The 21841-nt window shown below is 37.8% G+C and overlaps 1 protein-coding gene across 1 annotated transcript in view; it reads right to left on the bottom strand.

Annotated features, from left to right (window-relative positions):
• The window catches only part of DNAH5 (dynein axonemal heavy chain 5), a 200419-nt gene that overhangs the window by 145231 nt on the left and 33347 nt on the right, over positions 1–21841 (bottom strand). Inside the window, exons 17-26 of the mRNA XM_024741734.1 lie at positions 20987–21226; positions 19385–19575; positions 19183–19270; positions 12759–12892; positions 8283–8484; positions 7478–7713; positions 5109–5327; positions 2712–2774; positions 2170–2408; positions 1193–1433 (exon numbers count right to left, since the gene is read on the bottom strand). Of these exons, the coding sequence (XP_024597502.1) occupies positions 1193–1433; positions 2170–2408; positions 2712–2774; positions 5109–5327; positions 7478–7713; positions 8283–8484; positions 12759–12892; positions 19183–19270; positions 19385–19575; positions 20987–21226 (1853 nt within the window). The remainder of the gene's footprint in view (positions 1–1192; positions 1434–2169; positions 2409–2711; positions 2775–5108; positions 5328–7477; positions 7714–8282; positions 8485–12758; positions 12893–19182; positions 19271–19384; positions 19576–20986; positions 21227–21841) is intronic.

The following is a 21841-nucleotide window of genomic DNA, read 5'->3' as shown; positions in this document are numbered from 1 at the left end:
GCTCTCTGATCACCCTCCCTGTCTTCTCTGCAGTCTTATCTTGTCCCTCTCTGGATGAGCATATCCACACCCGTGCAGTCAGCAACCTTTTGTATCTCCAGGAAAGACCCACACCCACTGCTTACTGGGCTTCTCTGTTTGGATACATCAAGGGAACCCAAAACACAATCTGTGAAATGTCAAACTCATGCCCAAAATCAAGCTCATAGTCTTTGCACTTTGTCATTCCACCTGATCACCTTCCAACATTCCCCATCTCAGTCATAAGCACCATCACCCAATTAGATCTCTCAGCAAGAACTCTAGGGTTCATCCTTAGCCCCTCCCATTTCCCTACCGTGTTCACTCCGTCACATTCTATCCTCCTAACGATCTCTTCAATCTTGTCTCCCCTCTTCAGCTTCACTACCTGCCTCCTCATCTGACACATCATTATCTGTTGCCGGGGATATTCAAGTAACCTCCCAATTGGTTTCCCAGCATTCTCCCTTTCCGTTTTCCAATTCTTTCTCCTCACAGCTACCGGAGTGATCTTTACAAAATGCAAATTTAACCACGTCATCCCCCAATCAAAATACATCTCCCAGTTGGCTACCGACTGCGTCAAAGACTGAAATTGATAACACATTCTAGACCCACTCCATCTCCCCAAACTTAGCTGTCTCCTCTCTCGCCCACCTCCACATCTCGGCCGTCTGGTCCCCTAAACACACCTCAGACCCTTCACATATGCTGTTCCACCTGCCTGACACTGTCTTCTCTGCACTTTCCAAGCCCCTTACCCCCTCACCACACAAGCACACCCCGTTCACCCAGCACCCAGTCTTCCTGACCTTCATTGCCCTCGCCCCACCCCCAGAGAGGTCAACCCCATTATTAGAGGCCCTCATTGAGCAGCATACTTCCATTTCAATGGTATTTACTGCAGTTTGTAACTACACCTTCATTTGTATAATGATTTAATTATACAAATTATTTAATGATCTGTAAACATAGGAACGTATGTCCCCAGCACTTAACACAGAACCTGTTACATAAACGTTTGTTGAAGAAATAATAGCTGAGTACCAGGAAAAGAGTTTTGATTGTTCTAGCATGATGTACTGTACCAACAGACCATGATGTAGGAAAACTCTCAAATCCCCTGGGACCTTCCAATCTCCCACCCACATCATACACTCAATTATTGTACCTCTATTTCCTCTTTGTATTTCAGAAGAGGTGCCTCCATGATATGTCTTAACTTAAAAGTTTCATTCCCCACATCTAGACTGTGCCCAGTGAGAGCAGTTATCCTTTCCCAGTGCCTTTCCATCATGGCCTTACTGGCCATGCGCTCCAGCAGGGGACAACACTCGCTGAAATCATCAATGGTCTTCTTCAGATCCAAAAAAGCCTGCCAGTCCTTCAAGGCCCGGGGCAGCTTCCGACACCTGCGAAGAAAAGCCAACATGAAAGTTCATTCGAATATAAGCCTGGAATATCTCCAATCCAAGACTGTCTGCTAGCATTTCCATCAAAAACAGTCACCTCAAATACCCATCACATTGTTAAATCTCATGACTCAGCGGATAGCTGTTAATATAACACACTTTTACATTGCAGAAATTTGCTCCTCCCAACCAGGAATGACTTTTTTCAATTTCCTCATAAAAATTAGGTAAAAGGCATTATTTTAAAGAATAGAGGTGCTTCCCAATTCAATTCAATTCTCCAAACATGTTTTGAGACCCTACCAAGTACAAAGCACAGCAGAGTGTTTCAGGCTGTCAACTGAAAAGTACAACAAATGATCCTCCATTTTGGGGGGCGGTTTAACACTTCAAGGATGTAGAAATATCGCAGGGCTCTTGCTTTTATTCCAAATAAATCATCTAACATAAACTTCAAATGTTGGTAAGTGTAATATAAATAGAGATCAGCTCTCTCTAAGATGCAGGAAAGCCCTTGGCAAGATTCATCCAGGTTTAAAGGATGTGCTTGTCTCACCAGGCACACACAGGGGTAATTAATAAATCGCATTTGACAAGGGTGATGTCAGTGGACAACAGCAATGAAGCATGATGTGCTTTCGAAGCATCTGGGTGAAAAAAGAACCCTGACAGCCTATCAAAGAAGAAAGTATTTGAGGTTCAATAGCTCTGGGCATGATAAACATTAATTTCTCACCTGTTCTGGAACTCTGAAAGTTCACTGTTGATTTTTTCAATATTTACTTCTGACCACAGAATATCGTGATAGCTATTTACAGTTTCTATGACACTGTTGTACAGAGCGTATATTTTCTGTAGAAGATTTAGTTGCTTCTTGATTTCGAGAAGCTGAGGATACTGTGTGACTGGCAGACCAAAAAGCTCCTCTCCTCCAGTATAGGTGATATATTTCCGATAGATATTATCAAATTGATTCTAATAAAAATACAAGTGAAAACTCATCAAAAAGGATTTACATGTGAATAAACACGCAAATGAAAAAAAAAGATTGGCCAATAAGCAAACATGTATGATCTCTGAGCACACGTAAATGAGAACTAAATGAGTACAATTAATTACATAGAAACCAATGTTAACCATACCAAATCATAGTTTTTAAAGGTAAGTACATACTATATTCCACAATGGGCTTCTCTATATTAAGCAGAAAAAAAGTATGTGTTTAAAAGACATTGAGGTTTTGGTTATATAGAAAGTCAAAGAAACTAAAAAGATCACCTGAAATATGATAAGTCTATCACTGGCTTCCTGGGGTCTCAAGCCGCTAGCCATTGGACCATTCTGACACGAAAAGTTAAAATAAACATAAAATAAAATGAAGCAAATGCATACAAATTTCATGAGCACTATGTATTTGAATATCAAATTTTGTTTACATGCATGTCACATACAGGATAGGAAACTTACTTTTTATTTGTAAAAAAGGACTCAGGAAAGTAACTCATTTGGAAATATTTTCAAGGCCAAAAAAAAGCCAAGTTGAGGTCACAGCTTTCATATGTCAAGAAATTTTGAAAATTAAAAATATGTGCTATTAATTTAACAGGTGACATGAAGGGTAAATAACTATTCTGTAAGAAGCACAAACAGTGTCTGGTTTGAACTAGAACACTAATGCCACATGACACACAGAGTTCACCACTCTAATATCTATTTGTAAAATGACCTGTAATGTTAACATTCCAATCAGGTTTTCTTACATTAGACCACCTTCAATAACTGGATTTCTGTGCTTCTTCATCCATGAAGTTGGTTCATGAATCCAATCTCCTAATTTCATTTACTTTGTGGTTTGGCGTGTTACCAGTTAATAAGTACAAGTTTTACCCTATACTCTACACATTTCCCTTCTGTAGCACATTGTAATTGGCTGGAAATGGGTCTCCTTAAGCAACATATTCCCAGCAGAAGATTTTGCATGAAAACGTATGTGTGTGTGATTAACATATGGACTCAATCTGTCTTGTCCACTTTTGCGTCTTCAGCACCAAGGGCAGTTCTACAGTATTTGCAGAACTAATGAATACTGTGTGAAGGATGATCATGACAACTATAAGTGAATAATATTTATCTACACAAATCTAGAAAAGCTATCAAAATAACTTCAGTATGAAACCAATGGTATAATATAAAGAGCACTTTTAAATTTCCATTTACTGTTGAAATTATTCTGGATGAATTCTAAGGGGAAAGGATTGTGAAAGGGAAAGATCTTTGCTCTTGTGAAAATAAATTTTCCATTCCTAGGGAATTTCATTAAATCTGACAAACTGTGTGGGCCAAAAGGTTCATTCGGTTTTTTCCGTAAGATGGCTCTAGTTGTCTTTAACTGCATTCGAAACAGTTTTGTTAGATTGTATTGTGACAGCTCTCATATCATTTAAAAACAGACATCAAAATTGGTGAATTTTTGTGTAGCTATTTTAATATTGAAGATGGAAGAAAAAAAGAACATTTTCAGCATATTATGCTTTATTATTTCAAGAAAGGTAAAAACGCAACTGAAATGCACAAAAAGATTTGTGCAGTGCATGGAGAAGGTGCTGTGACTGATCGAGCGTGTCAAAAGTGGTTTGCGAAGTTTCGTGCTGGAGATTTCTCCCTGGACGACGCTCCACGGTCTGGTAGACCAGTTGAAGCGGATAGTGATCAAATCAAAACAATAGTTGAGAAAAATCAACATTATACCACGCGGGAGATAGCCGACACACTAAAAATATCCAAATCAAGCTCTGAAAATCATTCGCACCAGCTTGGTTATGTTCATCACTTTGACGTTTGGGTCCCACATAAGTTAAGTGAAAAAAACCTTCTTGACCATATTTCCACGTGCAATTCTCTATTGAAACGTAATGAAAACACTCCGTTTTTAAAACAAATTGTGACAGGCGATAAAAAGTGGATACTGTACAACAATGTGGAACAGAAGAGATCGTGGGACAAGCGAAAAGAACCATCGCCAACCCCACCTAAGGCCAGTCTTCATCCAAAGAAGGTGATGTTGTGTGTATGGTGGGATTGGAAGGGAGTCCTCTATTATAAGCTCCTTCCAGAAAACCAAACGATTCATTCCAACAAGTACTGCTCCCAATTAGACCAACTGAAAGCGGCACTCAACGAAAAGTGTCCAGAAGTAGTCAACAGAAAACGCATAATCTTCCATCAGGATAACTCAAGATCACATGTATCTTTGATGACCAGGCAAAACCTATTACAGCTTGGCTGGGAAGTTCTGATTCATCCACCTTATTCACCAGACATTGAACCTTCGGATTTCCATTTATTTCACTCTTTACAAAATTCTCTTAATAAAAAAATATTTCAATTCCCTGGAAGACTGTAAAAGGCACCTGGAACATTTCTTTGTTCAAAAAGATAAAAAGTTTTGGGAAGATGGAATTATGAAGTTGCCTGAAAAATGGCAGAAGGTAGTGGAACAAAAGGATGAATACGTTGTTCAATAAAGTTCTTGGTGAAAATGAAAAATGTGTCTTTATTTTTACCTAAAAAACCGAAGGCACTTTTTGGCCCACCCAATATTATCTTTAAACAACTACATTTTGCATGCTGTAGTCACTCTTCTCCCAAAATACACAGAGAAAGCTAGAGTTGTACCAAATCGTAGTCCAGGTAGAACTGGTGACAGTCTTGGAGGAAGACCTCCACGGTACTAATAAGCTCTTTCCTGAAACTGGGCTGCAGTGAGACTAATTCATTCTGCACTTCACTGGCACGTGCCAGAAGCTTCTCCCAAGTGTAACGCAGAGTATCCACTTTGTCCATCTCTTCCTTTGCTATCAGAAGCCCATATTTGCTAAGCAGGGCATAGGATTCCTAGACAAAAGAAGAAAATTTTAATTTCTGCCAGTCAGATGCATAAATGTATGCACAGTCATTTTTTTAAAGCATTAGAATGGAAAAGATCCACATGACAGGGAAACTGCCCAGAGAGTTCTAGTTACTCTACTTGCAAACTTGGAAAAGCTTAAGTGAGCAACTGAGCCACTTAGCTTCAGTTTCCTCATCTGTAAAACAGGAAGATTCCCTGGCTGCTTCACAGGATTTTCGTGAATATCAAAAAACATATCAATTTAAATGCACTTTGAAAACTATAAATCATTATACAAATAAAAGGTATTTTTACTTAGGCCCCTAAATTGTATTTGAAGACGACAAAATTAAATCGAGTAAATGAAAAACATAAAACAATTTAACTGCTAATTTTAGAATAATAAAATGAATCAGAGTTTTAACTCTATCCTATTTCACTTTGTTGGTAAAAGGTTCCAACAGTAAGACTTAAGAGGGCATTCTTGAATCAGAGCCTAAGCCAAGTTATTGCCCTCAGGGCACAAAATCCTGGACTATTCCCTTGTCTAGAAGATTAAAATAAGGCAAAGTTTGGTTTTCATGAGAAAGGATTTTTCCTAAATACCCCTGGCCTCTTCTCCCACCATTACTCTTCCCCAAAGACATAGAATGAATACCTGATTGTTGATTTGGGGAAAAGATTGTTGATTTGGGCAAGCATAGCCCAGTGCCTCTCTTCCTCTTCCCTCTTTCTCCTTGAAGGCCTCCAGTCTGCACCCCAGTACCAATCAAATCAACAAAGCAACACAGAGACCTGCAGCTTTCCAATGCTGCCTTTGATGGACGAGTAAGTACAATTCTGGGACTTAGTGCTCACAAGGCCATAGTGTGTGTGAACAGGGTGGGGAAATGGAGAAAGTAAGATACAATGGGAATATGGGAGCTGAACGCTAAATCAGGTCTTCCAAATAAGTTCTATCAGTACTAAAGATTGCATCTTGAGCTTGACTACTTGACAACAGTTTGTCTTAACTCTCACATCAGGAGGAAAGGCTTGGCAATTGCTGGACCTCCTCTTCAAACCCTTTCTCCAAACTCCCCTGGTCCAAGTAGCGGGTCTTTGCCTTGATGTTTCAATTCCAAAGAAGAACACAATGGACCACGTGATTTCCCTGACCCAACACAGTAAAGGGGCAAACCTTCAGTCATCTCTGCCATTTTCATGGTAATTTGAAATTTTTCAAAATTCAAAGAGACGTGCACACAATATGAGACAAGAGTATGATCCTGACCATCAGAGTTTAAGTCCAGACACTTAAGTTATGGTGTGATGAAAAGATAATGTTTTTATAACTGGAATTGTTCTAATGCTACAGTTATACTAGTCTCATTTAAAAGAATATAGTAACCCATTCCTGATAAAGCGTTTGCGTCTAGAAAAGATAGTATGATAAAAACAAAAGTAACGTGCAACATTAATCAAACTATGTGATTTCTTTGACCCTCAGTTTCCTTGTTTGTAAGTGGAGTGTTGTAGGAAGGATTAAACGAGTTAATACAGAGTAAACCCATGAATGGACACTGTCAGTGCCCCATCCAGGTCCTGTTTATCAGCTGGTTATTTGCAACCCAGATTGTTGGGTGTGTTGACTACAGGAATCAAGCTGCCTTCTTCCCTTGAAAATGGTCCTCAGCTGATAGGAGCCTCCTCATGAGGAAATAATGGTCAATGACCAACTGATTTGGGGGAATAAAAACAGTCCCCCTTGTCTCAAAATGGGGCCAACTCTGTGGTACAATTCGTGTTCCAGAACACTCCCTGTGGGATCAGGCCGAAGTTAGTCTACAGCTAAGATCACACCCTGGCTTAGCTTCCTCCCACCCCCAACCTCATCCTTTTCTGTTTCGTTCACTCTACTTCTCCCATGAGCACTCATCAATAAATCACTTATACAGAAATCCTCATCTCAGGCTCTGCTCTTCAACACCTTAAATGCTGTGTAAAGTACTAGAACTGCCCATACGAGGCACCCTATAGGTTAGGTATCATTACTGAAATCGTTGTTCTTGGGTTTAGCATCCATTTGTAATTCCAGTCCAGATCTGGTCAATAGTTCATCTAATAGAGCCCAACATATGGAGGTATTTCTATAGAACGAGTGATTATCAGTTACCTCAATAGGTCCCACTTGAAAGTCAATGGAGATTTGCTGCTCCCTAATTTCCTTCAGTGCCACCATAGCAATTCGAACATCATCTAGGTCTTTAATTGGGCGATTCAGTTTCTTACTGAATTTTTCAACGAGTGTAAAAATGTTTTCCATCTCACTTCTGTATTTTTTGTTACAGTGACGGCCAATGACAACCATCCAGGCCTTCGTCTCAGCGGTCAAGGTGAACTTCAAGTCAGCTGTAAAACGCACATGTCCACCGTTCAGTTTGAAAAACTAGAACCAGTATAAGGAGACCCAGTGTAACGGTTTACCAACAGTAAATACTTTGCAGCTGATAGCCCTCTAACACATGAAAAAGCAAACTGGAAAAAAATTAGTTTTTCCCAATCATTATATATCCATTCATGTCATAAAGCCTATTTGCAACAATTCAAAACACATTCCAAAATGGGGAAAAAAAAAAAAAACAGTACCTATCGAAACTGTCAGAGATAAGCCTCAAATCTTTGTTATTGTTATTTATTAAAGAAAGGGTACATTTTAATTCCAAATATGACAGACTCATCCCTTACCTGAATTAGCATTTATTTTCAAGGTTTAGCAGCAGACTGTTCAAAATAGTCCAGAATAAATAATTACGCAGAAGGGAATTAAAAACAAATCTACAAGTTGGTCTTAAAGCTTGAGACCAATAAAAGGAGAGTCAATCTTTAAGATAGCTAGAATTCTCTGGAATACTAATCTAGGTAAAGAGACAGAGTAATACGTTGAATTTTTATGACTGTCTGAAAGAAAATGAACCAACCTGTGTACAGAGCAATGGTACCCGCACAGATATACTCAGGCTCAGTGTTAATTTCTTGCTCTAGTTTTTGGAAATAGAGAATCTGGGATTCAAATTCAGAAAGCAAGGGGTTTTTCATAATAAATGTCACAATGGTTTCTTCTTTCTCCTTTTGCCAAATGTGATCGTAGCGTTTGAAGCAGTCAGTGGATGCAATAACTTCCTAGAATACAAATAACGTATTTGTGTAGAGAAAGAAGAATCAGAAACGGTATCATGATATATATGAACATTTGCCAGTTGCTGGTGGTTCCCATGGATTTATTAAAATGTTTAATTAGTGAACCGTGTGACTAGTTGAAAATGCCACAGGACTGGAACTGGATACAATAGTGTAAATAGTAACCTGGGACTAGTAACAATGTAACTGGTACCATCCTAGCCAAAAAGAGAGGGAAACAGTTTCTCAGGAAAAAAAAAAAAGAGAGAGAGCGAGAGAGAGAGTCCATAAAATCTCTTGTGAACCAGGCCCTATTGATTGGAGCTGGACCTTAGGTCAAAAACACAGCTCAAATCATGCCACAGAGAGGGTGATGCTATGGGGGAAAAAAATACCCTGAGGTCACTTTTTCCCATTGCACAAACTCCTCCAAGACTCTCATTGGTGAAATCTACTGGAAGTCTCAATGGAAACCCATTGACTTGTTCCCTAAGGTGAGAGCGTGGAGATTAGATCTAGAGGGACAAATAGAATATATCCAGCATCAAGCCCCATTGAAAGATTGCATGGAATCACACAAAATGTATAAATATATTAGGTAAGGACTGACATCCATACAACATTAAATCTTCCCATGTGTTTCCAAATCTTCTCACCTCTTTTTCTTTAATTCCTTGTTAAGTTTTAGAGAACTCTTCATAAAGACCCTACAAACTTCTCATTATGTACGCTCCTAGGTATTTTTCAATGATTTTATCGTAAAAAGGATCTTTTTTCCACTATCCTTATAACTGTATGGATGGCATATAAGTTTTTTAAAAAACTGTTTTTTTAACAAATGGTCTGCTTTGTTACAAAGTGTGCTTCTGTAAGATGAATTGGCTTTCTTGCAACTGGCAAATAAGGAATGATGTCAATATAACAGGAAGGTCACATTATCAAATGCTGTTTTTCCTAACACTTCATTTTGTACCCACTAAAGCAGCAAACCAAAGAGGGGCACAATGCTTTTTGTCTCTTCTTTCTTTTGGGTTAATTTGTGCTCCACTTTGTTTTGAGAATGTTCTTTGCACAGTTAGACCTGATCTCTGTAAATTTTATATTTGCCTCCATAACTCAGTATTTTCAACTGTTTCTTACACCTTGTTACAACTTCTACCAAGTTTCTTTTACCTTTTGATAGTATGTAAAGTTCTATACTGACTATGGCGTTGTTAAACAGGTTAATATTTTACTACGATGGTTATTGGTTTTGATATTACTCTGGTTACAGAAGTTCCTAGGTTGTGTGTGTCTATCTCAACCTCTTTTCTCATAAGCCCTATTAGATGTGCAACTTTGCAAAACTGGCTTTTCAGGAACATGTTTATTGCATTACAGCAGAAATGCCTATAGTTACCTTTCAACTGACTACTAACTTAACTCTTCTTGGGCCATATGTATTTTTTAGATTAGCGCTTTTGGATTTACTTGATAGATAATCATATCATCTCCAAATAATTAAAATTTGTCTCCTCATTTCTAATGTTTATACCTCCTGGTAGTCAACTTTTTCTATTGTCTTACATTATAATTTCAGAGTTACATCTGCATGAGAAAAAAAAATTTCAACTGAGATAGAGAGAAAAGTGGCATTATTTGAAAGAACAGAGCATTACCAACAGCATTCTAAATGGTCTGATTATTTTAAGTAAATTTCACCAACCCGAACCAAGCCAAGCAGTAGGTTTACTCTAGCTCCCCACATGCAGCTAAAGATGCCCCTTGAAACCTCAGGATTAATGAGTGTTGACACTTCACACCCACTAAAATGCAGAAAGCTAAGCCTGCCCCCGCTTGTCCCAGCTACCCCTGATGCCCTGGCACGGGCTGAGATGTTGACATGCACACCCAGAATGCACTGCAACAGCATCTAGACATATTCACAAATGTATGATGGTTTGGAGAACGAATTACAGATTATCAAAGATCCCTGAATATGGGTAAAATTCCAGAATCCTGAGCTCTTTCAACACCCAAGGGTTTATAATATTAAGAACGTACCTGGGACTTCCCTGGTGGCACAGTGGTTAAGAATCCGCCTGCCAATGCAGGGGACATGGGTTTGAGCCCTGGTCTGGGAAGACCCACCACATGCCACGATCAACTAGGCCCTTGTGCCACAACTACTGAGCCTGAGCTCTAGAGCCCGCGAGCCACAACTACTGAAGCCTGCAAGCCACAACTACTGAGCCTGGGTGCCACAACTACTGAGCCTGTGCTCTAGAGCCCACGAGCCACAAGTACTGAGCCTGTGTGCCACAGCTACTGAAGCCCACAAGCCTAGAGCCCATGCTCCGCAACAAGAGAAGCCACGGCAATGAGAAGGCCGTGCACCGCAACGAAGAGTAGCCCCCGCTCGCCACAACTAGAGAGAAAGCCCGTGCGCAGCAACAAAGACACAACGCAGCCTGAATAAATAAATAGATAGATAGATTTAAAAAAAAAAAAAGAACATACCCTAACTAAATAAGTTTTAGACTCTCATTTATTTTATCTGAGTCAATCTTTATTAAACTGGAACTTTTGAAAGCAGAGGTAACCTAAAGTCTAAAGGAAAAATTACTTGAACTACATATGTAGGGCTGATCTACTTAAGTTATTTTAATTGCCATGGTTATTTTGATTGTTTGGTCCAGCTCATCTTTTCAAGCCAGGCAGTGTTATAAGTTGATGGCCAAACTATGGATGTGCTGAATGTAGGTCAGGTTTGTATTCTGATCCAACCAGTTATTGTAAGAGGAAAGGGGCTGGGGTCAGAGGATTTTCTGTGGTCGAGGAAGGGTCAGTCACAGAAAATTCAGAAGGGTCTATGGCTGTGGAGAGCCACGTCTAGCACTATGACCAAGTGTGCATACAGTCTTCCAGAAACAATCTGGCCATCCTATCAATCTGGATAAAGTCCTTCAAGTTATTCTAAGTGCCAACCCTTTCTATTACCTTAAGGAAGACTGTACTAAGATCTGTACATTTCCTTCACATAGTATAAAGGCAAATGCAACAACAATGACACAGGCATAAGTACCTTGTTGCCTGCAGTACATTAATTTCAACTACTCTGTCTTACCCTTAGATTTTCATAACAGTGGCTGCTTATATTGAAAGAAAGTAATGGACTTTATTATTGATCTATTTTATTGTATTTTCCATGATTACTGAGACATTTGAAAGCATACTTGAATGTTTATTATCATCATAGAATACTCTACTTACCTTTATCGTTTAGTACAGAGCTTGATAAACTAAGCACTAGACAAATATTTGTTAAATTGAATTATGTGAACGCAGTCCCTAGGGCAAAATTAAGTATAAGACCTTCAAGATATTAAGAAGGAAAATTGAAAATGCATAAATGCAAAAGCTTCCAGTTCCCTCAGGAATACATTAAAATTAAACTTAATATTTCCTCACATGGTTACAGCAAAGGCAGCTTTTCAAAACACTTTCAAACAAGTGAAACTCATTCTATCAAAACTGAGTAATAGAAAAGATATATTTACTGAGTGACAACTGTTCCCTCAACAATGAGAAACAGTTTTAAAGAGTCAGCAGGTCTTAGTGCCAATGTGAATATTTTCTTTTAAGTAGAAACTGACACCAGGATTTTGAGTCTTTTTAACCACAAAGACAGATTTGCCTGAACAGAAAAGGGAAAGGTGAGAGAAGAGCAGTTTGGAAGAAAAAATTAACCTGAATTTACATCCATGTCCAGTACAAGTACATGCTGAAAATATTTTCGAAATTCTCAGTATTATCTTATTTCCATGATATACATACATGTATATACAATATATATAAATTTTCATCTATTTTATAAGATTTGCCCAACTACAGAAACACAAAAATTGAGTGTAAACTTATTCTATTTCAAATGATTCAAGTCAGTTCCAGCATCACTGACTCTTTGAAGGTGAACTGCAGCAACAGTCTGACCTGGGGTTTGAGACATCTTGAATTTTTTAACAGACTTATCTGTACTACATAAATACATAAAAAGTTTAAAGGCATTAAACAGAAGACAATATAAAACACAGAAATAATAATTGTCTTTCACCTTGCAATCTAGAATGAAAAATCTTGAGTTAAACAAACATTTGCTGAGCACGTACGAGATTCCATAAGCTGCTCACTGAAGGTACAGTGTGTGAGACCCAGGCTACGTGAAGGACAAGCTTAAATGTTCAACTTCAATCTTGCTGTAAAGCAAAAGACCCTGGCTGCAGATCCTCTTGGCATACCTTTTTGGTGGAGTTGATGATTGTGCTAAGCACAGAGACTAATTTTAGAATCTCTTTGTTGTCAGAAACATTCTTATAATAGTTCCTGTTTTGCACAGGAATGGGTAAGTTCACCGATGCTATCTCAAAGGTATCTAAAAGCAAAAAAAAAAGAGAGAGAGAGAGAAACATTTATATCAACAGTATATAGAACATGCTTTAAAAAGATGAGTGAATTTCTGTAATGGTAAAGTAAGGACCTCTGAAAAAATCTTCTTTATAAAAGCAATTGAAAACACTGGGCAAATTTGTCAATAATAATTTTTTCAGGACTCTGGACATTAACCAAAGCTTGCAACAATTCAAGGAATTGTTTATTCGAGAAATACTTTGAAATTTGAGTAACAACAATGAGTTTTGTCACTGTTTTGTTAATTGGTTCTACATACGCTGCCCCTTGCTGGCTATGCGGCAGCCTCGAGAAACAGGAGCTTTGCAATGACCGTGGCTGTGAAAACCACAGCCAGCAGCAGGCCACATTCACCAGAGGGACCAGCCTGGGCTTGAGGCTCCTCAAGAAGCCCCACAGAGTTGTTCCTACTTGACTTGTCTGGAAGCTCCCTAGGCAAGCCCCATTCAAAGAGGTTACCTTCATTTGACCTGACTCAGAACCCACTGACAGAAAATCCCTATCCCCAAGGTGTTTGTCAAAAAACAATGAGAACAAAACAGAAGCAGACTCATAGATACAGAGAACAAACTAGTCCTTGCCAGAGGGAGGGGAAAGGAGGATGGGCAAAACCAATAAAGGGGATTAAGAAGTCCAGTTATAAAATAAATCAGTCACAGGATGTAGTGTACAATACAGGGAATATAGTCAATAATACTGTAATAACTTTGCATGGTGATAGATGGTAATTAGATTCATAGTGGTGATCATTTCATAATGTCTAAAAATACCAAGTCACTATGTTGAAGTACATAAGTCACTTACTTATGAAGTAAGTCAACTATACTTCAATTAAAAATAAAAAAAACATCAGTGACATGTAACTTCACAGCTGTCTGAGGCAATGATATCTGTTGGGGCAATGGAAAGGGTGGCCAAAAAAGTTAAAGATCTGGGGAATGAGATGTCCACAGAAGGCCTTATAGGGCCCTGACATATTCCTGGGGTTCTAGAAGGTCATGCGTATGTACAGAGCTGTGCACATGCCCAGGAAAGACCTAAAAATGTCCCAATCTTTCATGCTGGCTCATGAATTGAGGTCTTGCACAAATAGTAAATAAAGGCTAGAGCAGTGCTGAAAACTTTCTGAGCTTTCAGGGTGCTCCAGTGCACACACAAACTCCCTAGGCAAAGCATGGAAGCCTTACTGGTTCAAAGCATTAAAGGAAATCTCTGTGCAATCATAGTTAACTGCTAAACTAACCAAGCACAGACTATAGTGGTGCAGTCCACAGGGAAGACAAGTTTTACAGAATTGGTCCAGGAAAGTCAATATAAAACAGTAATAACCACCACAACAACAGACCCTGGGAGAAAGAATCAGATTTGCCATATTATACTCTTTAACATATCAAGTTTTAAACAAAAATTAAAATTGCGAGACATGCAAAGATACAGGAAAGTCATGCCCACCCACAGGAACAAAAACAGCCAATAGAAATATACATGAGAAAGCCCACTATTGGAATTACTAGACGAAAAGAAATTTTTATTGACGTACAGTTGATTGACAAGATTCTGTTAGATTCAGGTGTACAACACAGTGACTCAAATTTTTTATAGGTTGTACTCCATTTAAAGTTATTATAAAATACTGGCTATACTCCCTGTGTTGTATATTTCCTTGTAGCTTATTTATTTACTTATTTTATACATTGTAGTTTGTATCTCTTAATCCCATACCCCTATCTTTTCCCTTCCTCCCTTCCCTCTCCCCACTGGTCACCTCAAGTTTGTTCTCTATATCTGTAAATCTGTTTCTGTTTTGCTATATTCTTTCCTCTGTTTTATTTTTTAGATTCCACATATAAGTGATAACATAGAGCATTTGTCTTTCTCTGTCTGACTTAATTCACTAACATAATACCCTCCAGGTCCATCCATCTTGTTGCAAATGGCAAAATTTCATTCTTTTTTATGGTTGAGTAATAGCCCATTGTATATATGTATCACAGCTTCTTAATCCAATTGTCTGTTGATGGGCACTTGGACTGCTTCCTAGCTACTGTAAATCATGCTGCTATAAACACTGGGGTGTGTATATTTTTCGAATTACTGTTTTCATTTTTCCAGATATATACTCAGGAGTGGAAATGCTGAATCATATATGGTAGTTCTATTTTTAGTTTTTTTGAGGAACCTCCATACTGTTCTCCACAGTGGCTGTACCAATTTACATTCCCACCAACAGTGCAAGTGGGTTCCCTTTTCTCCACATCTGTGCCAACATTTGTTATTTATGTTCTTTTTAATGATGGTCATTTTGACGGGTGTGAGGTGATATCTCATTGTGGTTTTAATTCGCATTTCTCTGATGAGTAGCGATGTTGAGCATCTTTTCATGTGCCTGCTGGCCATCTGTATGTCTTCTTTGGGAAAATGTCTATTCAGGTCTTCTGTCCATTTTTCAAACAGGTTGTTTGTTTTTTGATATTGAGTTGTATGAGCTGTTTATATAGTTTTGATATTAACCCCTTATTGGTCATATCATTTGCAAATATTTCCTCCCATTCAGTAGATTATCTTTTCATTTTGTTGATGGTTTCCTTTGCTGTGCAAAAGCTTTCTCACACCATGTACGAAAATAAACTCAAAATGGATTAAAGACCTACAAGTAAGACTGGAAACCATAAAACTAGAAGAAAACATAAGCAGAACACTCTAACATAAATCATAGCAATATTTTTTATTTGTCTCCTAATGCAAAGGAAACAAAAGCAAAAATAAACAAATGGGGCCTAATTAAACTTAGAGAAGAATTTAAAATCAGCTATTAAAATATGTTCAAGGAGCTACAGAAAACCCTATCTGAAGAATTAAAGTACGAGAAGTATGTCTCATAAAATAGAGAATATCAATAATGATATAGAAATGTAGAAGAGAATCACATACAAATTCTAAAGTTGAAAAAAACAATAAATGAAATGAATATTCACTTGCAAGGCTCAACAAATTTTAGCTTGTAGAAGAAAGAATCAGTGACCTTGAAGTTAAGTTTCTTAAAACCTAGAAAGCTAGGTTACTGATTTGAGATATTTCTTCTTTTTTAGTATCAGTGTTTAAGACTATAAATTTCCCTCTAAGCACTGTTTTAACTGCATTTCATAAGTTTTGGCATTTTGTGTTTTCCTTTGCATTTATCCTAAAACTATTTCCTAATTCCCTTTGTGATTTCTTCTTTGACTCATTGGTTACTTAGGAGTATATTGTTTAATTTTCATGTATTAGTGAATTTCCCAAATCTCCTATCACTGATTTTTAATTTCATTTCACTGTGGTTGGAGGAGATACTTTGTATTATTTCCGTTTTTTTTAAATTTCATTTCAATAGTCTCCAGATTGACTTACAGATTCAGCACATCCCAAAAATCACAAATCTTTTTTGTAGAAATTAACAGGCTGATGATTTCAAAATTCATACAGAAATAAAAGAGATCCAGAATATTCGAAAACAATCTTGAAAAAGAAGAAAAATGTTGGAAGACTCACACTCCTGACTTCAAAATTTACTTCAAAGCTAATCAAAATTTACTTCAAAGTAATCAAGACAGTGGGGTTCTGGAATAAGGATAGACATAAGATCAATGGAATAAAATCCAGAGTACAGAAATAAATGCTTACATTTGCACTTGTGGTTAACTGATTTTCAACAGGGGTCTCAAGAAAATTCAATTGGGAAAAAATAGTCTTTGCAACAAATGGTGCTAGGACAACTGAATACCCACAGGCAAAAGAATGAATTTGGACCCCTACTTCACTCAAAATGCACCATAGACCTAAATATAAGAGCTGAAAATATAAAATGTTTAAAGAAAACATAAGAGTAAACATTCATGACCTTAAGTTAAGCAACAGTTTCTTAAATACACAATCAAAAGCACCAAAAGAAAAAGAAGCTAAGCTGGACTGAATCAAAATTAAAACTTTTATACTTCAAAAGATACCATTAAGAAAGTGAAAAAACAGGGCTTTGCTGGTGGCGCAGTGGTTGAGAGTCCACCTGCCGATGCAGGGGACACGGGTTCGTGCCCCAGTCCAGGAAGATCCCACATGCCACAAAGCGGCCGGGCCCATGAGCCACGGCCGCTGAGCCTGTGCGTCCGGAGCCTGTGCTCCGCAATGGGAGAGGCCACAACAATGAGAGGCCCACGTACCACAAAAAAAAAAAAAAAAAGAGAGTGAAAAAGCAACCCACAGAATGTAAGAAAATATTTCAAATTACATATTTACATATCTGGTAAGGGATTTGTATTCAGAATATATAAACAACTCAACAATAAAAAGACAAATAGTCCAATTATTAAAAACTTGGGCAAAGAACAGACATTTCTCCAAACAAGATATATAAACGGAAAAAAAAATAAGAAAAGCTACACATACAGACATGAAAAGATGTTCAATATCATTGGTCTTTATGGAAATGCAAATCAAAACTGCAGGGAGATACCACTTCACACACACTAGAATGGCTATAATCAAAAGGCAGACAACAACAACTGTTGGTGAGGATACAAGGAAAAAAAAAAGAGAGAGAGAGAGACCTTCATACACTGCTGGTAGGAAGGTAAAATGGTCTAATTGCTTTGGACAACAGTTTGGCATTTCCTCAAAATGTTAAGCATAAGTTGCCATATGATTCAGGGCATGACTATCATACCCAAGAGAAATGAAAATATATGTCCACGCAGAAACTTTACACAAATGTTCATAGCATTATCTATTCTTAACAGTCCAAAAGTGCAAACAACCCAAATGTTTATCAGCTGATGAATGGATAAAATGTAGTATATCCATACAATGGACTATTATTCCACAATAAAAAGAAATGATATGTGCTACAACATAGTTAGAACTTGAAAGTTAGTTACAAAAGACCACATGTAGCATGATTCCATTTATATGAAACGTTCAGAATAGGCAAATCCATAAAGACGGAAAGTAGATTAATGGTTGCCAGGGGCTGGGGGAAGGGAATGAGAAATGACTGCTAATAGGTACAGGCTTTCTTTTGGAGGTGATGAAAATGTTCTAAAATTAGATAGTGGTGATGGTTGTACAACTCTGAATATACTAAAAACCACTGAATTGTACACTTTAAAAGGGTGAATTTTATGTTATGTAAATTATATCTCAAAGCTGTTATTTATAAAAGGTGCAGCTTATTTCTTTTTTTAACTCTTTTGTCATGACAAAAATATATGTCTAATTTTCCATTAAACATTTTTCCTCTCAATTTAAGATATAATTCATGATTGAACATATTTCGAGTTTAGAAAATTCTGAATTTTAAGCTATTCTAGGAAGTTAAGCAATGTTTCCAAACAATATCAAAATTGAAATTAACACAGTAATATAGATTTTTAGCTTAAATAAATAATATTGTAAGTTGTGGATAAAGTTGTTGTGAGCTGTCTTTAGCCTCCTCAGTAACAGACTATTTTAAAGAGGAACTTGTTTTAGTTTCTGCCTTGTGGTTAGTTCTCAGGGGATATGAGCACTAATTGAAAATTACACACGCCCTGTTTGCATGGTTGCTTTAAAAGAAGTTTGTAGGACTAAACTACATTTATCATATATCATTAGCAACTTGGATGTCATATGCTACCTAATACTACAGAATATAAATGAAAACCATAAGATCTACAGCAAAAATCACAGCATGTTAGCAAAACAGGACATATAATGGCTCAAAATACAAAATAGCTCTTAAACGTCAGGCAATGTTCATTGTGATGATGACAAGTTTCTCTTTAAACTGTGAAACTAAAATCCTACTTGTCCCCTAGTATGTCTTGTGAGATACCCATTTAAAATACACTATTCATGGGGCTTCCCTGGTGGCGCAGTTGTTGAGAGTCTGCCTGCCGATGCAGGGGACGTGGGTTTGTGCCCCGGTCCGGGAGGATCCCACATGCCGCGAAGTGGTTGGGCCCGTAAGCCGTGGCTGCTGGGCCTGTGCGTACGGAGCCTATGCTCCACGATGGGAGAGGCCACCGCAGTGATAGGCCCGCGTACCGCAAAAAAAAAAAAAAATACACTATTCATGATGGTGATATTAAAATACATGGATCTTCATATTTTATAAACTAGAAATTGGCTCATAGATTAATATTCCTATCTAATCTGATTTGAGAATTGCATGGACGGAAAATATCTTTTAGCTCAATATATTTTGATTTATAATGACTAGTTAGAAAGAACTAAAAGAACATTTACCCTGAGGTTCGTTTTCTCCCATTTCAACATCAGAATCGCCGTCTTCGTTACTCGGCAAAGCAGCCATTTTTCTTTCATGCATCTTTTTCTACAGTGGAAAAGGACATATTTCAGTCATATGACCTTGAAACATAATAAACCATGCCACCAATCATAAGATTCATTTCAATCATATGAAATGATTCCCTCATCCCACACCCACCTTGGACAATAGCTCACTGTTCCACTGTCTAACCCCCTTGGCGACAGTGACGATGCACTCCATGGCTTTGTTCAGCGTCTGCTGTATGTCTTCTAGGGCTGGGGCCATGGTGATGTTTGGAATGGCCAGAGTGATGCTTGCCCGGAAAATGGGCAGAACGTTCTGCTTCATTTTAGAGGTACTGTTACTGTCTGAGTTAACACAAAACAGGGAGGATTTAATCTTTTTGATTTAAAATGTATTAACTTAGTTAATAAATTTTTAATTTATTTCATTTTTAACCAGAAAAATTAAAGCACCTAGAACAATACATAATAGGTATATCATTGGACAATACTGTATGTATTTGTTGAATGAATGAAAGAATGAATGAATAAAAACTAATGGAGGATCTAGTTTTGCTCAATGTAACAGAGCAGTGCGGTGGAACCCAAGCCATTTTCTGCTGATTACAATCTATGGGTACACTCTCCATAAAGGAAACCCACTGCCTGGAGTCAGATTTAATTATATAAACTCTTGCCTAAAAGGGCGCGGTTAAAGAGTAGAGAAGAAATAAAGTGTAATTTACCATTTACACCATACCCGAGGGGCTTTTAAAGTTGGATATAGGTATAGGTGTCTAAATATGTATATGTGTGTGCGTGTTAACTCTATATATACAGTTGGAAATACCTGTAATATATAAAGTTGGGGAAGACGTGACAATATTCAGCATATCAACAGTTGATAAGTTCTAATATTATCCCCATGTCAAAGGAAAGAACTATCCTCCATTCCGAAGTAAAATAAAACATAATAAGCCATGCCACCAATCAAAAAATTATTTTAATGTTTCCACTTTTATTCATCCACTTTTAATTAAATATTAGAGATGTTTTCCCTTAAATGCCAATATGCAAAATAAATTAAAAGATTTTGTTATCCTATTGTTTTTTCAATTTTAATTAATTACTGTTACTTTATTTTTTATATCTTTTTAATTTAAAATTTAATTTCAGAATGTCTCTAAATCTGATGGATTTTTGTGGCCCCTCTGGGAAATGCAACACCTATTTCTGAATGGTGCCGAGGAGAGATGGCTGTACTGAGAATGAAGAAATCAGTTGGAAAGTACTAAATTGACACGAAAATAGTAAAAACAATTTCTGCTTTGGAGATCATGGCATTAATAAGATCTTTCTCTCTTTATAAGACTGGCTAATAATCTAATAATTTAACAATGAAATTATCTTTCTGGATATCTTCTTTTTAAAGTACGTATTTTTTTCTTTCACTAATTAAAATAATTCATTTCACACGTTTTCACCTTATTACAGAAAAGATTAAACGTGATGCTGATTATGATGTTATTAACAAGAGCTAAGCGACGCTAAGCTAATTACTTAACCTCCCTGGACTCAGTCTTAAATGAGTGGAATGATAGTGTCTACATCATAGAATTGTTGGGATAATCCAAGTTCATAATATTGAAACTTACAAGGAGGCGCTCAAGAAATGGTGGGGGTTTTTATTATTTAAATTTAACAGGAACACACACACACACACACAACCAGCAACCAGACTTGGCCAGCCAGGAGGCAAATGGTGTGGGATCATTACCCCGGAAGCTGGTCATGTGGGAGGAATGAATGCGCTTGCGAACGGCCTCTAGCGTGTTCCTGGTAACTTTCAGCAGAGCACCCAGGTTCTGGTGATTGAAGTGAGAGAGCAACTCGCGGGCTCCTTCCTGTAACACCTCGGTCTCTTTCTTCTTTCTGGCGACTGTCGTCAAAGGCAGGAGGCCCACCCCAGCATTAAGAGAAGATGTCAAGGTGTCGGAATGTCCTTCTTCTCTTTTTGCTGTTACACAGTGAGAGAAATTGAAAGAGATGGGAACGGGGAAAGAGAGAAAGAGACAGACAGAAAACCATCTACTGCAGTTAAAGAGAAGAAAATTAAGATAAATTACATGCAAGTTGAATAATACTCAAAGGTCACACTTCTTATGAAATGAGGCCATCAAAGGATAGGGAGACGAACTCAGGGCACCAGGCAGTCTGAAGAGACCTCTCCTCCTCGATGTGCGGAAACAGGAGGAGAGGCAGGAGCTGTGGCCACAAAAGAACGACAGGGCCTGGGCGCCTGGGTGCTCGTTCTCTGGGTTCTCTCTTCCACCAATAACCATAAACCCTTGGGGAACAGCGACCGTCCTCAGCCTCTCAGTGTCCTCCTCTGTCCTGCAAGCCCTATGCTCTGGTGTAGACGTACCTCAGTGGGGATTCCAATCCATAAACCATCCTACTCTACTGATAGTGAAAAAACATACCTTTAGACCTAAATGCAAAGAGAGCTAACAAGGGCCAATGCAAAGTACATGCTTGTAGAGTCGAACAAAAAGTAATGGGAATGAATGACATGGCATCATTAAAATGTGCTCTGAATCATAATTTCAGATTTATAAATGTGCTTATAAAA

Source organism: Neophocaena asiaeorientalis, unplaced genomic scaffold (assembly GCF_003031525.2).
Source record: "Neophocaena asiaeorientalis asiaeorientalis breed wild unplaced genomic scaffold, Neophocaena_asiaeorientalis_V1.1 scaffold10, whole genome shotgun sequence".
Lineage (NCBI taxonomy): Eukaryota > Metazoa > Chordata > Mammalia > Artiodactyla > Phocoenidae > Neophocaena > Neophocaena asiaeorientalis.
This window is presented reverse-complemented; position numbering and strand designations above follow the sequence as displayed.